This window comes from Anas acuta, chromosome 9 (assembly GCF_963932015.1).
Source record: "Anas acuta chromosome 9, bAnaAcu1.1, whole genome shotgun sequence".
NCBI classification, from domain to species: Eukaryota; Metazoa; Chordata; class Aves; order Anseriformes; family Anatidae; genus Anas; species Anas acuta.
The window spans coordinates 17,222,448-17,238,875 of NC_088987.1; the positions used below are offsets into that span (position 1 = coordinate 17,222,448).

The following is a 16,428-nucleotide window of genomic DNA, read 5'->3' on the forward strand; positions in this document are numbered from 1 at the left end:
CAAATTTACAGAAGAGAAATATCAAATTTAGGACCAAAAAAAAAGTCAAAGCTTACTGTTAAAGATTTCCAAGGTAGGGAACTACCATTATATTCGTATTACGCAGAAGCAAACAAGACCAAAACCTGACAGGAACATTATGAATTTTAAAATCTGTTCATTTTCTAAAGACATTAGCCTCCTAAAGCTAAAAGGAAGGAAAAAATGGTCAACTTTTTTTTTTGTTTTAGTATTAAGACTTCCAGAGAGCAGTATTTAGTGAAAATAACTGTTCATCTGTCACAAGCAACTTCCTGAATTCTGACGCAAGTGTTTACAGCAGGGTCAGACGAGGACAGCCCAACACATGCATGTAAACACACACATGCTCTGTAAGGATTATTAGACAGAGAAATTAGTCTCCTTAGGATAACAGCAAAGCCCACAACTGGTAGCATGCATTAAATGAGTAATACTTGTGGGACCAATTCCTGTTCTCTTAACTTGGATGTTTCTGAAACCTCAGTGACACATTTACAGATGTCCCCAGGAAGTTATTGCTGATATGTAAGAAAAAATACTCAAACGAATACACAATTTGTAGGCTACTCTGATCTCTGAAGTCCAACCACTGACAAAGTTCATGTCAATGTCATCACACATTATTGTGATTGATGCTGGACTCCACACAAAGTATATCCATATCTGTCCAAAGCTTTAGCTAGAAACCGTTCAGTACAAGTTGAAGAGTTATTTTTGTTTTAAAAAAATCCACGTTACTTAAAGTCGTATAAGTAGATTTGTTTCCCAAACATCCCCTTCAAAATTCACCTTAAAGCTGAAGATAAACAAGAAGTTTTAAATACAAAACCAGTGCCATGATTAAGAGGGAACTTGTAAGGAGCAGTAAGTACAGTAAGCTCTCTGTATCTCTGGTGATTACGAGATGGAATAACCCCGTAATAACGGTGCTGAAGAGGGCACAGCAGGTTACACATGACAGCACCTGATGGGCTGGTGCTGAACCAGACTTAATCCCTGAAAATGTGATCAGTGCCTGTACAAACAACACTTCTCCAGTATGCCAGGTGAGCTGAGTGCAGGTACACTGCGGAGCTGCTGAGCCCTGCAGGAGCTGCGTGCCGTGGCAGCACCACGCAGGGCCACCTGATGGCCAGCACAGCAGCTCCAGCCCAGCGCCCACCCCGCCAACCCACTGGTCCTACCCAGCCCTGCCCAATGCCCATGCCCCCTCCCTGCATTCTGCAGCATGTGGTGCAGTAACAAGCTCAGGTACACAGAGCCAATCTCTTAACTCGTGGCCCAGAAGGTATAAAGGTGGCGAAACAATTTCTACACCAGTGTAGGAAGCAGGATAGTTATGCTCCTGTGCATTTAATTTGAACTGGAAAGCTCAACCAGACCTACGCTGATTCCAGGTGCATCAGCATCTATAGTAAATTCATCCCATAGTTTTGATAAAGTACTCTGGGACAACTCAGAGTCAACAGTAATTTGTTTTAATTAACACATTTCTTATGTTCAGTTTGCTTAAATTCAACCTTTCTTAGTGCTTACCTACATCCCTAGGAAATTCCACATTTAAGACAGTTCAGTGTCCTTAAACTAAAAAATCTGGAGTTTCTCTTATGGTTACATTTTTCCTAACAGATACTGATTTCTCTATCAGCATTTCTAGTAATCCTTTTCTCCCGTTACCCCTGCTGTTTCCAAGCTCCATAACTTTTTTAATCATCATTTAGATTCTCCTGAGGCGGACCTTGTTAAAAGGATCTTGTAAATCCATTTAACCTCCAGACCCTCTGCTCCTGCTCAGCATTTGTACCATGTGACATTATCGTTCCTACACTCTGAACACTCTCCTTGTTATACAGATTGACACATACCTGATTAAACGGGGGACGAGGCCCGTCACCCAACAGAGGCGTTTTCTGCTGCTGGAAAGGCAGAGGGCCCTGGGAAGGGTGCGGCCCCCTTGAAGGATTCGGCTGTCCCTGAGGTCCTTGCATGTTTCCTTGAGGCCCTACTAAAGAGCCTTGTGGAGGTCCCTGCTGGCCTTGTGGACCTGGTGGCCCACGCAATTCTTGTGGCGGTCCTAACATTGTACCTTGAGGCGGGGGTCCCTGTAGGCCCCTCATCTCCTGGGGACCATGTCCTAGTAAACCACTTTGCATATGGCCTCTCATTTCTTGCGGATGACCCATCATCATCCCTTGTGGAGAAGGTCCTTGGTTATCTCTGGGTCCTGGTGGACCCTGCATCCCTCTTGGATTAAGTCCCATCAGAGGCCCTTGTGATATAGGACCCTGCATCCCTTGAGATCCTGGAGCTCCTTGCATGCCATGAGGAAGAGGTCCTTGCATTCCTCGGGGACCAGGTGGCCCTTGCAATCCTTGACCACCAGGTGGACCTTGAGGACCCAGGTGACCTTGTGGGCCAGGTGGACCTTGTGGTCCTAAATGAGTCTGAGACCCAGGTAGGCCCTGTGGTCCTAAGTGGCCTTGTGGACCAGCATTACCCTGTGGACCTGGAGGCCCCATTGGCCCATGAGGGCCAGGATGTCTCTGCATTCCTTGATGTCCATGTAAATCCTGAGGCCGTGGCATTCCTTGTGGAGGCCCCTGGGGGCCTGGAGGTCCTTGTGGTCCCATGAACCCTTGAGGACCTGCAGATCCTTGATGTAATGGAGGACCCTGAGGTCCCATTTGTCCTTGGGGTCCTGGAGGCCTGAATTGTCCTTGTGGACCAGGAGGTCCCATTTGAGGCATATTCATTGGCATCTGCTGAGGTGGAAGGGGTTGCTGAAATCCTTGAGGCATCTGTGACATTGGGCCTTGCCCTGGAAAAGGCTGGGGTCCATGAAGAGAACCTCCTGGAGGTGGTGGCTGCACTTGCTCAGCTTGTTTTTGTGCAAGTCTCTCAATCTTCAATTGCTGTCCAAAAAAGAAAAAGAGACATAGAAAATCAACTAAGCACAGAAAAACATGAAACAACTAAAAATCAGAAGCAGCTATCTCGTCCTCAGGAGTTTGGAAAGATTTAGTACTGTCCTCTTAATTAACAGAAATACAACTACAGAGTCATAAACAGGTATAACTAACTGAAATGTGGAAACCTTACTGGTGGCATCATAGCATCGTGCACTGAATCCAATTCTCATTCAATTAGACGCATTTGAGAAAAAGTGAAAACAAGACTGCAAAAGCAAGCTACACACTTAGTGCTGAGCTCCAACGAATAACTGGCTTTACGTACTTACCTCCAAGAGTTGTGGGTTTGTGTACTGAAGTGCTGCCATTTCCTGTTCAATCTCTGCCTGTGTCTTCTTTTTCTCTTCCAGCTTAATATCTTCCTTTCTATCATTCAGTGGCTCAGGTGGGGGAGGCAAAGGAACTTTATTCTGCATCCATGCCTACGCAGAATAAGTAAACTTAATACTAAGGAATGCTACACATGTAATATAACATAACACTGCACTTGGAAAAGGTATGCCAGAATGCTGAACATTATGGATATCCAGAAGCTGAAGATTAGGCTGAATAAAACATCCATATCTTATAAACTTTTAAGGTACAGGGTATTTAACAAAATATTTTATCCTTAAATAATAATTTAACTAATGTGGCAAATTATTTTGCACTGGATGTTGATACAAGAGATGATGTCAGAAATCCAAACACTCCAACAGCCACAAACTTTTTGAAGCTGGGATTATAAGTGGTTCCAGTGTTTGTTGTTTATCAGTACTTACCTGCTGAAACTGTGCTGGTATTGGTTTTGCATAGGGCACTTTTTTCTGTGGCACCTTTTTTTGGTCCTTTTGCATTACTTCCTCCATTCCCCAATCCAGTCCTGGGATTGTCATTTCAATGTCATTGGACTCATCTTTCCCTTTAACACCAGGAAAGACAAAAGGTGCAATACAAGTTACAGAGTAATCTTGTTATTCTCCTTACAGCTTATTTAACAGAAGAGACCACAAGGTTCTCAACTCTTCCTTTCCATTGAAAATATGCAGTTAAGAACCTCAGAAAACAACAGCTGTGCTACCCAATTATATGAAAGGATGAAAGAGAAGTCAAACAGCATCTGGATGGCTCAGGAAAATGCCTCCCTATAGCTGCTACTTACCCATCTGCTCTTGCTCCATGGCTATTTTCAATTGTTCGGGTATTCCCATCCCAGGGATAACTGCTAGACTGTTGGGTTCCAAATCATCTACAGGAAAACAATAAGTATTTATACTTCAAAAACTTTTTCATTACGTTATAATTTAAATTCTTTCAGCTTCTCACATTCTCACCATTATGCATTTCACAGCTGCTGGGTCAGTTTTTAGATCTCATACATTAATTACAGATATTAAAAGAATTGACAATTCAGATTCATAAAACACCCCAAAAGAACAGACATTATATACTTTTAAGAAAAGCAATATTTAGCGTAGGGGGTCTGAAAAGGAAATATCATCTCATACCAATTCCCATTTTTGCAATAACAAATGCATGTAGTTTAAAATTTAAATCAGATTAAAATAATGCATTTTAATTGTCATTCCCAAACCCAAAGGGGCAAGTAATAAGAAACGTTAATAAACAGATGCAATCCTGGGAATTAAAAAAGGTTGCTGAGGCAATGCTGTAGAGCTGGGCAACCCTGAGCAGCACAAAATTACAAGAATTCTTAAAAGGGAGGAGGGTAAAATTTTAAAGATTTGAGTCAAGTTGTATAATTTGAAAGGTCTTCCTGGTGTAGTTCAGGACTGAGGAAAGTCTTGCAGTCACATGAAGTTTCCAAGAAGAAAAGTAATCTGGAGACAGCGCCAGAGGGAGAGCCAAACCTCCTTTCTGTGACTGACAGAGCACATCTTACCTCCTGGAGCTGTGGAATAAAAGACAACAAATTGTTGGAGTAGTGCTTGCTGATAACACAGAGAATGAGATTATTTATGTAAAAGAAAAAAAAAGATATCTTTATCTAGCTAGTCACCAATACTATACTGTCTCATCACCTTACCCAGAAACTGCACTCTAATGTTAGCTAAATGCCCTAGGCTTGTTCCTAACCCCAAACTCTCTTTTCTCCATGCTCATGGAAATTGCCTTACCATACTCCACACCATCCTCTGACATTCCAGGCAGCAAATTCAAGTTGTAACGATCTCTCATTTTATCTCCAGGACGATTTCGAGTCCAAAACTTGCTGTTGGTGAAGGGAAATGATATGATCTCAGTAGAAAGTCAAGAACATTAAGTACTTTTAATGTAATTACTGCTTGTTTATTTAAATTTTAATTTTTTGACTATACAAGGGTTCAAATCTGCCTTATCAAGTTCAGCACTGCATCTGAACTCTGAGGTTCAAACAAAAAAATCCCAACAATTACCATATCGAACTGTATAGAACTCACACAATCCCCAAACCTTTCATTTCTTAAGGCTTCCTTAGGTGAAAGGTAAGTGAGACAACACTCTACCTTTTCATGTAAAACACATCAGTGCCTTCCCACTTAAATAAGTTTCTTTCTGCTTCCCCTACAGGTTGTGTATCAAAACCATCCTGATCTGTTCTTGCTCACCAATGTCATGCACCCTTCCAGTTTCTAAATGCATGTACTTTCCCTTAGATCTTTTCTTTAAATACTTTGAAATACCTGGTGTGATCATTTGAGCCTGAACAGAGAATGTGTCCAAGGGGATGCCATGCCAGACTCCAGATCATTCCTTCATGGGCCATTTCCATTCCACCAACTTCCTTCTCAACCCTGATGCATCAAAATATCAATCATGACACACATGAATATCTGCTACAGATACAATACAAAACTTTTGCTATTCAGTTGTTCCTATTCCTCTGTCCCCTACTTTGCTAAAAATTTCAATTCTTTTTCTGTTGCATGTACTTAGCAGATAATTCAGTCGTCGGATTTTTTTTTAACTGTATATGTAATTTTGTTAACTGTATATTTAAAAGCAAAATTACAACATCTCATGAGAAACCCTAAGAAACTAGGTACTTCAATCATTCATCACCCCCTCAGCGAAAGACTACTTTCTGTATGAGCTATTGTATCCTTTAAAATATAACTGCACAGAACAACTTCAGAAGTGAAGCCTATTCACAAACATCCTCATTGACAGAGCAAAATTATACCATACACATGCATTCAAAGGTGAAAAGTATATTTTATGCTTGGTATAATGGCTTGCACATCTGATCAACATCTTTTCCGATACGCTGGAAAAAATGCCACGTACCCAACATGCCAGAACAACAGAGAGCCATCAGACCCCCCACTGGCAAACAGCCCTTCATGAACAGGATGCCAGGCCACAGCTGAAACACAAAATAAGCCACAATCAGAAAGTACAATGCAAGAACTCCTAATTCATGTAAATCAGGATCTCAAAAACTTTCATTTTTAATCCAAACTTACTAATAAAAATTCACAAAATGTAAGAAAAGCTGACCTGTAGCCTCTTTCTTATGACCCCTGAAGACCTGAAGTTCTTCTTTTAGATTACGAATATCAAAGAGCTTGCAGAGATGGTCACGAGAAGCAGTTAGCAGCCAGTTGCCATTCAGATTCAGTTTCACCTCCATCACTGTGTTTTTATGAGCATGTCTGCAAGCACAGAAAGAAAAACACTGTACAGAAACCAGTTTCTAAGATAAATCAGACATGATTATTTACCAGTTGCAAATATTTAGGTCGGCAATAAAGTAGTTCACAGAATCACAGAATGGCTGAAGTTGGAAGGGACCTCTGAACATCATCTAGTCCAATGCCCCCGCAGAGCAGGATCACCTAGAGCACCTTGTGCAGGATGGCATACAGGTGGGTTTTGAATATCTCTGGAGAAGAGACTCCACATCCTCTCTGGGCAACCTGTTGTAGTGCTCTGTCACCCTCCCAGTAAAGAAGTGCCCCCCTTTATCGAGCCGGAACCTCCTGTGCTTCAGTTTGTGCCCGTTGCCTCTCATCCTGTCGCTGGGCACAACTGAAAAGAGACTGGCTCCATCCTCTTGACACCCTCCCCTCAGGTACTCAAATATATGTTAATGAGATCTCCCATCTCCTGTTCTCCAGGCTAAACAGGCCCAGTTCTCTCAGCCTGTCCTTGTGTGACAGGTGCTCCAGTCTTCTGATTGATCCTCTTCGGAGCCCTTCTCCAAACTCCTTCTGGTACTTCTACGTCCCTCTGGTACTGGGGAGCCCAGACCTGGGCAGACTTAGTTCAGGCCACTAAACCAGAATACTACAGCTTTCTGCGCAAAGGCCCTGGGCCTTGATATTGTTTCTTCATATTTTAGAGTAATTGGTAGTGCTCATTGAAACAGAATTCAGTTATTGTTCATGTTTTTATGGCAGCACAAGAAATTTATAATCTGCCAGTTAAACACATATTTCATTTGTTTTTCAAATGGGAACTGTGTGACTAGGAAATCCATGAATAAAGACAAAGTCAGTTTAAAGAAGGAACATTTAAGTCACAATTTTCAGAGTTCAGACTTGATCTAATCTAGATTTTCTGGCACAGCTAAAGCACTAGTTTTCTATTTGAAGCAATTGTGTATGGCTGAAAAGACACGAGGCAAAAAGCTAAAAAGAGACAGTGGTTTTATGCAGATAGCTTGTACTTGAGCAAAGCAAAGTCTGTGGACATGAACTTACAGAGTGGCAAGGCTCTGGCCAGTCTTTGGATCCCAGAACTTGATCGGCTGTTGGCTATCTTTACTTCCTGATACAACTAAACCCTTTGTTGGATGCCAGTCAACACATTTCACATCTGCTCCATGTCCTGTTAATAATATAAAAGCCATTCATTTAGAAATTTAACTGAAATTGAAAAGGCACCAAAAATTAAGGGCTTACTTAATATACTTAATATAACTGTAATATAAAACTAAACAAAAAAATCACACAGCACAGTTCACAAAACACAAATTCAAGCTAAAGAGAAACTCTCCCAGGATAGTTAAGTAGCGCTAATCACTGGGAGCATCTTCTCAGATTACATACACCAAGCTCACTTCAACATAAGCATTCTCTACGATATTTCTACTGAACCTGGTATTTTGGGGGGGGAGAGGGGGTTGGCCCCATACTATTACACAGTATTTTAAACACAAGCTGAATAAGCATTTCCGTAGAGGTGTTAAAGGAAAATACCCTGTGACACTTTGCTTTCTGTAAAGTACTGTAGAAGTGAAAGGCAAGCATGTATGCGTTCCCATCCTATCAGTACTACTCTTTTGTCATTCTGTCAGAAAATAAGTAAAGAAATTAAATCATGGATCTGAAAACTAAATTAGCACATGATGAAAAGAAATCTTATGAGATGTAACCTGTTATCAGGCCCAAAGGATTCAGGTTTTTCTAACAGTCAAGAGTTGGGAGAGAAAAACCCTCATGATGTCATTTCAATTTACACTGACTGACTGACCTTGCCAGAGAATCTGTGCTGCTCAGGTGATACAAAATCTGTCACGAAGAAATGCCTATTACTGCTACACAATAAAATGAGGAGATTTCTGAGCTGGAATATAGGAATTGACACAAGAAATAATGAATGATGATTTCTTTCTCTAGTATCTCTCCCTGACATCCCACTTCAATAGAAAACCAACAGCAACAGTCAATGCCAGAAAATGAGGCAGCATGCGATAACTAAAGAAAAAAGCAAGGTGAGAAAAGAAGGGGCGTCTGTAACAAAGAGGCACTGAAGTCATAAAACGGTATGGAAAAATGGTATGGAAAAATGGTAGCATGTTGCATCAAAGCCAAACAGGTTCTGTCAGACAGTTCTTCCAGGTACTGCCTTCCTTCAAGGTGGAACACGTAACTTGAAGCAGCACAAGCTTACTCAATATAGGCCTCAACTCAACAAAACATTAGAAATTAATGACTTTAATTTTCCTGAGGGCACAGAAAAGTCCAGCTAGGAAAAGCACTGTACTTCTATCTTACAAGCGAAATTTAAACACACAAAGCACACTTTCCATCAAGTGAGTGCAACTTCTTGACCCAAGACGAAATGGATCCAACTTTGGTGAACATACAGATAACAACTTCAAGGACTGAATGGATGGAAAGTATGGATGAAGGAAGCCAATTCTCCTCCCCCAGTCACAGCAGGCAGAATTGGCCTCAGAACACGCTGGTCTCAGGGAAGGGCAGGATCCTCAAGCTGCAAAGACTGTACATGTGCTGGTCTTCCCTACCAACACAGGGGCACTCCCAGAGGTATTGTTTCTTCTTTCTCTCAGGTTCTTCTGGTGCAGAAAGAACTAGAAGGTACTGTCTGTCTGGATTTGCTCTGGCTAAGTCCATTTCAAATGAAACAGGAAACAGAAGGCTGAGCAAGTCTTGGTTCTGTGTGTGTATTTGGGAGGAGCAATTCCACCAGTAGTAAGAAAGAACTTTCCCTTAATAGTGGAAAGCAAATTCATGCTTGCAAGTTTTCAACTGACAGTATTCTGTGGGTACCTGGTTTCAGCCTCCAGAAAGACATCAAAGAAACAACAGAAATGTTCTATTACGGTTTATAACTGGCTGAACCATATGAAAATCTGTTCAGACTAGAATACTCCAGTAATATCATAGATATGAAGAAAAAAAGCCAGGAAAAAAATAAAATAATTGCCCATATGGACATGAATTTAATTGGCCTTGCTGTTCCTGAAATAAAGAGACTTAGAAATGGAACAATGCTTAGAGACAAAGAGCTGCTCTCTGCTTGGTGAGACTGCATCTGGAAAATGAGTGATGCTGGCAGAAGGCCATCTCTGGATAAAAGCTCACCCTGTGCAATGCCTCCTTTAGGCTTTTCTTTGGAGATCTAACATGAGTTAAGCCAACACAAATACGTATCCCAGGGAAAGAAAGGCTCAGACTGAGCCTTAAAGTTCAGAGCCACTCTTTGAAACAGAGCAACTGATGTACCCATCCTGTAAAAAGTTTCAAAAGGGAGTGATGATGATGGGCAGTACAGGAGTGATGAGCTTCTTGGAAGCCAGATTGGACAGTTATTGCATATCAGCTCTAAACCACAAAGTTAAAGGGTAGTAACAAAATGCCAAGACACTTGGAACCTCCAACCAGAGCAACTAAATCAATAGGAACTGATCAGCAAGATTTAACCACCAGCAGCTTATGAAAATTGACCACAGTGACCAGAAGAAACCAAGTGTATCACTTGTGGAAAAACACAGCCATCATAAAGACAGTTAACCAAAAGTTTCTAGAGATCAATCTTTCAACCAGCAGGCTTTGTATTATAGCAATAGTAGGGAAAGCATAGGACCCTCCTTTTATAGCTAATCACAATGATCTATCCTGCCCACAAGAGAGGCATCTTGTAGACCAAGTCCTGCCCTAAGTGGGATCAGAGCAGGGAGCCAGACTCACCTGTGGTACAGAATCCCCGTCACCAAGCACCACACCCTGCAAAAATCATGCAAACCTCTGTAGTTTGCATTCTTTACTTGCTGGCTCACACAGCTGGCTCTGTAACTCCAGCAGCTGCACAGGCATCTCTGACCCAGCAGAGCCAGTGGGCCAGGATAGGAACTGCACCATCTGAACAGCGCTTCCCCCACCTGTACCAGGGATGCCTGCCAGAGCATTTTCCTATCTTGCAGGGATGCTCAAAGGACAAATGAATTGAAGTGTGGGAACTGTTTATAAATCATGATAAGGAAAGGATTATAAACAACTGAAAGAAGAGGAAGACTGAAGATAAAAATTTTTGATAAATTGAACTCTTTTAAAATCATGCTGAGAACATCTGAGCATAAAACGATATGCTAACATTTGTCAGTTTTAGTGTACTAAAGCTACTCAAAAACCTAAATTCTGCAGAAGAAAATCAATGAAAACTAATGTGTTAAAAATAAATATATGAAAGAATTTTCTCTAATATTTTTTCATATACATAAGTTTCTGAAAAAAGTAACTGTAGTCACAATCCAGTTAGGTAATTAAAATACTGATTGTTAATACTTCTAGACTACTTATTTGAAGAACCGTTCTTTAAAGAACTCTGAACAGACATTCTGGCTGGTAGAAAAAGAGTATCAAGACGTGACAAGATCACGTATAATAGGTTTTGATCAAATCCAGCAGGACACAAGTACGAAAAAGTGCACAGAAATTTAAGACCTTATTTTGTTCCTTCAACCTATTTTCTGCATGTATGACTTAGTGAATTCTAGATATAGTATAAAAAAATCACTGCTGCAGATCACTGCCTTTTTATCAGCATGTAAACAGATCCATGTATTTTACAATACAACTGTGTACAGATACCATATTTAATGGTGTAGCTCAACTTTTTCCTCTACCTCCTTTCCCCTAGGAATGAGCCCCGTTTCACCGGCAGGTAAATGGGCAAGCAGACATTATGGATGATGCTGTAGGATTTCTAGATCCTTCTCAGCAATTTTTAGATGTTTATACACATACTGAGGTGACTCTACCTTAGAGCACCTTCCTGTACTTTTGTAACATTCAAACACAGATGAACGTTTCTAACAGCATATATTTTAAAGAATGAATGTAGACGTTTAACTGCAACAATGCTGTTTCTTTCTTCCTTAGAATTTAAAAAAAAAAAAAAAAAAAAAAAAAGCTCAAAAAGCTCATCACTCTCATAGGCTATTTTAAATGGGGGTAAATAGCACTGCATACCCTTTATTTGAATTAGTCAGACTTAAAGTTTTTTTCTCACCACACACATCAGTGCTCCCCTTCCTGTAATCTGTACCCCTGAAAGAATAAGCCACCCCTCAGAGGAGCAGGCCCTTTGTATGGGACTATTTCCAGGGTGTCCACAACAGAGCACAATAGAAACAAGACCATCTGCAAATCAAAGACAACTGAAAACAGCCACGTTAACAACAAGATGTTCTGTTCTCTATATAATTCCCTTAGACTCTGTTAGTTGCTTCCGGATCACTATCAAATTAGATTATTCTGCTTATTCCATTCTTATGGAAGGCTTTTGAAATTGTATCAGGCAGATTCCCTGCTTCTGTGCACATCCCACTTAGGACCTGAGCACCACTTCGCTATCAGAAATGAGAATACTACTCTTAAGTAGCGTTTAGCTAACACTGGCCAGGTTAGCAATAAGGGTAAGGATATTTTAATTCCAGGAACTTCTGTTCGTTGTCCCATCACGTTATGAGAACTACACACCCCCTGAAAGCTGCCCTGTGAGCAAGGTGACCTCCTGTTCTCCACTCCAAATAGGAATCCTGGAGAAACCCTCTCCATACACAGCATGCCTTCTCTTTTTAGCATAGCGTGGGAGGTTGGTGAATAAGAAACTAAACGAAAAGGTCCTTTCCGCCTGCAACAATAATGCTTCAAACTACTTTTAGATCTGCGTTCCCTAAAATTAAATTTTCTTTTCTGAACGCAGAATCTGCTCACAGAATCTTTCTCTAGCTCTCTACTAGGTTATAAAAATGGTATCTGGAGAGACTGACGGAGCTTTAATCTACCCATAGGGAATGTCTCCTGTATTGTCAATATTTCTCTAGACCAGCAGCCACACAGGACATAATCAAGTCTTGTTCACAAAGCCCATTTTTACAGTTCTATAATCATACTGTCTTATTTTCAGACAAAAGTTGTTTAAAACAGGATTTTATTATTTTTTTGGTAAGCTCTGACGAAACAGGTGTGAGAAAACAATAGATTTCCCAGTTCGACCCTACTGAACAGGTAATCAGACTCAAATATGAGAAGTCAAAAAGCCCCCAAAACGCAGTTCTGTAGATGAGTTCAGAATTTGTATGTGCTAGTGTATGTGCAGCAGGACTTAACACCACTTGGTGAAGAGCCTGAATTCTGCAAAAACCTACAACAGTTAGCAAGAAAGAGCTTGAACATAATGCTAGTTATGTGCTCACATAGTGGCAAACGCACGGCAAAAATCCTGAAACCATCTTACGTTAAATGCAACTACCAGCAATGGCATGCAGGAATCTGAATTCTTTGTATCAGTTGAAATTCAATGACAATGTCTTAAATAGGGATTTATACAGAGCGGGAAAAACATTTAGGTCCCAGTACATATGGAAACTGGGTCATGCAGAGTTCTGTCTTCAAACAACGGACTACTCTCATGTTAAAGGGAATGTTTAAATTCTTCAGTGAAGGCAGAATGCTGGGCAACTTCCAAAGCTGAAATACTTTGCTTTGAACAGAAACAAGAATTATGCAACTGAAAATGTCTATTTTAGATCTTGGGGGGGAGGAGGGGGAGGATTTATTTATTTATTTATTTGTTTATTTTTGCCCTAAATCATTGAATACACTTACAGTAAAATCTACAATCATTATAGAGACACCTTTCCTTTTAAAGGGATTTGCCTTTTTTTTTTTTTTTTAATTTTCTGAAAATAGTTTTGAGCATACCACATCTACACCCAATCAGGTCACTTCCTGTGTATGTTGCAAAACATATGGAGACAAAATAAGTGTGAGAGCAGGTTGGGCAATATCTCTGGAAGTAATGGGAAGAGCATCTGTAACACACAAAGAGCTATTTAACATTTTTGTGGCAGTGAGGACTACATGACTGTCCTCAAAGTATGCATGTTTTACAATTTCTAATCCTAAGACATAATTAAGTTTTCTGTAGATTTATCACAGAATTATTATCAACAAGTTGTTTTAGTTTGTAAAAACATAACATTTTCATTCATTTTGTTTAATTGGTGTTCAGATTTTCAGCTTACCACTATTTTTATGCACTTAGCCAAAAAAATCATGCATAACACTAAGTGGATCTCTGTCAGAGTTTTCCTATGCGATGATGCTTCGAAATGTAGCACAATGCTTAGTGGAGTGCAACAGTCACGATTTCTAATAGAGAAGTCATCATCAGTTTTAAATAGGAAGCAGCCAGGAAGCTCAGAACTAGCTATAGAGAAATTACAGGAGAAATAGGACAGAGTATAAAAGGGAAAGATGCGCCAAATGACAACTGTCCGACACCTTATTCAATAAATACGTTAGTGTGGACAAAGACCAGTTTTTCAACAGCGTTAGAGATAAAATATTTATGAAAACGCAAATTGGATTTTACTTCACGCTTAGGCACACTTGTCTGGGACAATTCCCACGACATTTCTTGCAATTCCTTTTCAGTTACTCATTAGAGAATCAATAGGGCTTCTTTAAAATTAAAAATATAGGACAGTATACTATTTTTTTTCTGGTTACTATATCTGTAAAGTAGCTAGGACAAGATGTTTTCTGTTCAAAAATTAGCCAGCCTACTTCGAAAGCAGCAACACACTTGCTTTTCATTGACAGAAAGCATTTATTTAGAACAGTATTTACATTTAACGGTTTTAAAAATAAATGTACAAGAGACATTAAAAAAGGAACAGTAATTATAAGAGAAATTCTCATCCTTCTTAACATAATCAGCTCACAGGAGCCAAAAAAAACACTCCCTCATGGAGAAACTGTCCCACAGCTTTATACTGCTTTTTTTCTGGCACCTTCCTTTCAAGTGCCTGTTACTAGCCACTGGATCTGAAATAGTTTGCACAGCATCTAACGAGTGTTTGCAGTCTGAAGCCATCAGACAAGATGGCTCTCCTCTTTAATACTACATTGCAATTACTACATAATGCCATGCAGGAATTGTGTGAGTGGAACAGTGTCTAGGAATAGAACAACTGGCAGGCCCTCAAGGAAAGAAAAAGTGTAAACTTGAGAGAGAAAAAAAATAAATAAATGATTTTGTTGATCGTTAGTCCATAGTTTCCACAGATTTGTGTCTTTTTATTTGGGCATAAAACAAATTTGCTGGGCAGCATGTTTTTTTTTTTTTTTTTTGTTGTAAAAACACCAAACATATCCCAGAAAAGCATGAGCTTTCACTATAAAATGTTCCTAGTGAAGCCCTCCAAACATAAACTACACAGGTGTTTTTGGAGTATGCTGGTAGTGTGAACCACCAACTTCAAAAAGAAAATGAAGCAATGTCACAAGTCTGATTAGAATGTCAAATACTTCGAAGCTTCACGACAGTTTACCTCAAAAGTAACTACTCCACTGTTGTTCAGTCAGAACATGCACTTATAAAAAAAAAAAAGGGGAATGTACTAAAAACTGATGCCTAATAAGCGAGGTAAATTTAAAATGCACTGATCCAACAGTAGCTACAGTGTTGTTGTTTTTTTTTTTATTTCTTTTTAAATGCATAGTTTAAGACACTTGCTCATCACTTAGTTACTACAAATGTTTACCCACTTGCTGCCAATCAAAGTGTCAAAATCTCCAGCCTTTCCACCTGCTTGTCAAGCCTTTGCCTGTTACACCTGATCTGTATTAAACACACCCCTAAGGAAAGTCTGAGATTTTTAGAAGTAACAGAAAGGAGGAATGCCAAAAAAACAGCATTGATTTAGACAAAATTGTAACTTAACTTGAAGCTATCGTAGAATTTTTTTTTGGATCCTAAAATCCATCAAGGCAATTTAGCAAAAGTAGGGGAAAAGAAGGAAACTAGGGCACGCTGCAGAATTTAGTACCAGCTGACCTCAAGCTCTGGACTCCGACTGCAATTTCAGTCAAGGACATAAGCAGTAGAGATGGAATATTTAGTTCCAAACTTAGGGAAGAGAAACGTATTTCCACAAAAGCTAACAGTAACCATCAATAATCATTTTCTGTACTTCTTTTCTTTAGCATCCTGTTAGTTCTCTAAATGTCTGTTGGCAATTATGGCTGTCACAAGAGAAAAGCAGAGCTCAAATACCTAGGTTAGAGGCTAATCCCAATTTCAAACCATTGTTATGACCAACATGAGCAGACAACGTTCTTAGCAAGCTGCTAAAACCAAAGATTAATTTTGGTGGACCACAGCTAAAGAGGTGGTGAGAAGTTATCTAACTTCATACACCCTTGCTCCCAAGCAAACACAGAATCCTTTAATAAAAATGCCCAACCCAGAAGGACTACCAAGATCTTTCAGTTAACTTGATCTTCCTTGTTTGAAAGAATAGGTTTCAATGTCACTTATGGCTATTACTAAAGGGCAAATTCCTACTTTAAATCCCATTGAGAGAAGAGATACTACCAACTCCCTCCTCTACTAGAAAGATTACTTTTAGAGACAGCGACAATCATCTGGGCAGTCACAGAAGAGGAATGCTTGTTCAGGTGCTTTTCACTTCAAGGAACAGCACATATACACAAACCTTTTTTCTTGCCAACAAAAAAAACAGGTAAGCTACATTTGATATAGCAACTTTACCAATATAGAACATCCCGTAAGTACAAGACATTTATAATTTTATGCAAAGAAATAATGATTTTAGATAAAAAAGAAGTTAGGGAACGTATCTTCTTTGGTTCTAGAACAAATACCCCATGAGCAACTGCTCTCAATAATAAGT

General features: G+C 39.8%; 1 protein-coding gene across 2 annotated transcripts in view; it reads right to left on the reverse strand.

Annotated features, from left to right (window-relative positions):
* WDR33 (WD repeat domain 33) overlaps window positions 1–16,428 on the reverse strand; it is a 66,694-nt gene that overhangs the window by 11,146 nt on the left and 39,120 nt on the right. Inside the window, exons 8-17 of one of the 2 annotated variants that reach the window (XM_068692565.1) lie at window positions 7,676–7,802; window positions 6,471–6,625; window positions 6,258–6,336; window positions 5,654–5,764; window positions 5,108–5,202; window positions 4,873–4,881; window positions 4,132–4,218; window positions 3,752–3,891; window positions 3,260–3,412; window positions 1,887–2,933 (exon numbers count right to left, since the gene is read on the reverse strand). In XM_068692565.1, the coding sequence (XP_068548666.1) occupies window positions 1,887–2,933; window positions 3,260–3,412; window positions 3,752–3,891; window positions 4,132–4,218; window positions 4,873–4,881; window positions 5,108–5,202; window positions 5,654–5,764; window positions 6,258–6,336; window positions 6,471–6,625; window positions 7,676–7,802 (2,003 nt within the window). Of the gene's footprint in view, window positions 1–1,886; window positions 2,934–3,259; window positions 3,413–3,751; window positions 3,892–4,131; window positions 4,882–5,107; window positions 5,203–5,653; window positions 5,765–6,257; window positions 6,337–6,470; window positions 6,626–7,675; window positions 7,803–16,428 lie in introns of those variants that run through there. The other variant, XR_011099539.1, reaches the window with a different exon arrangement.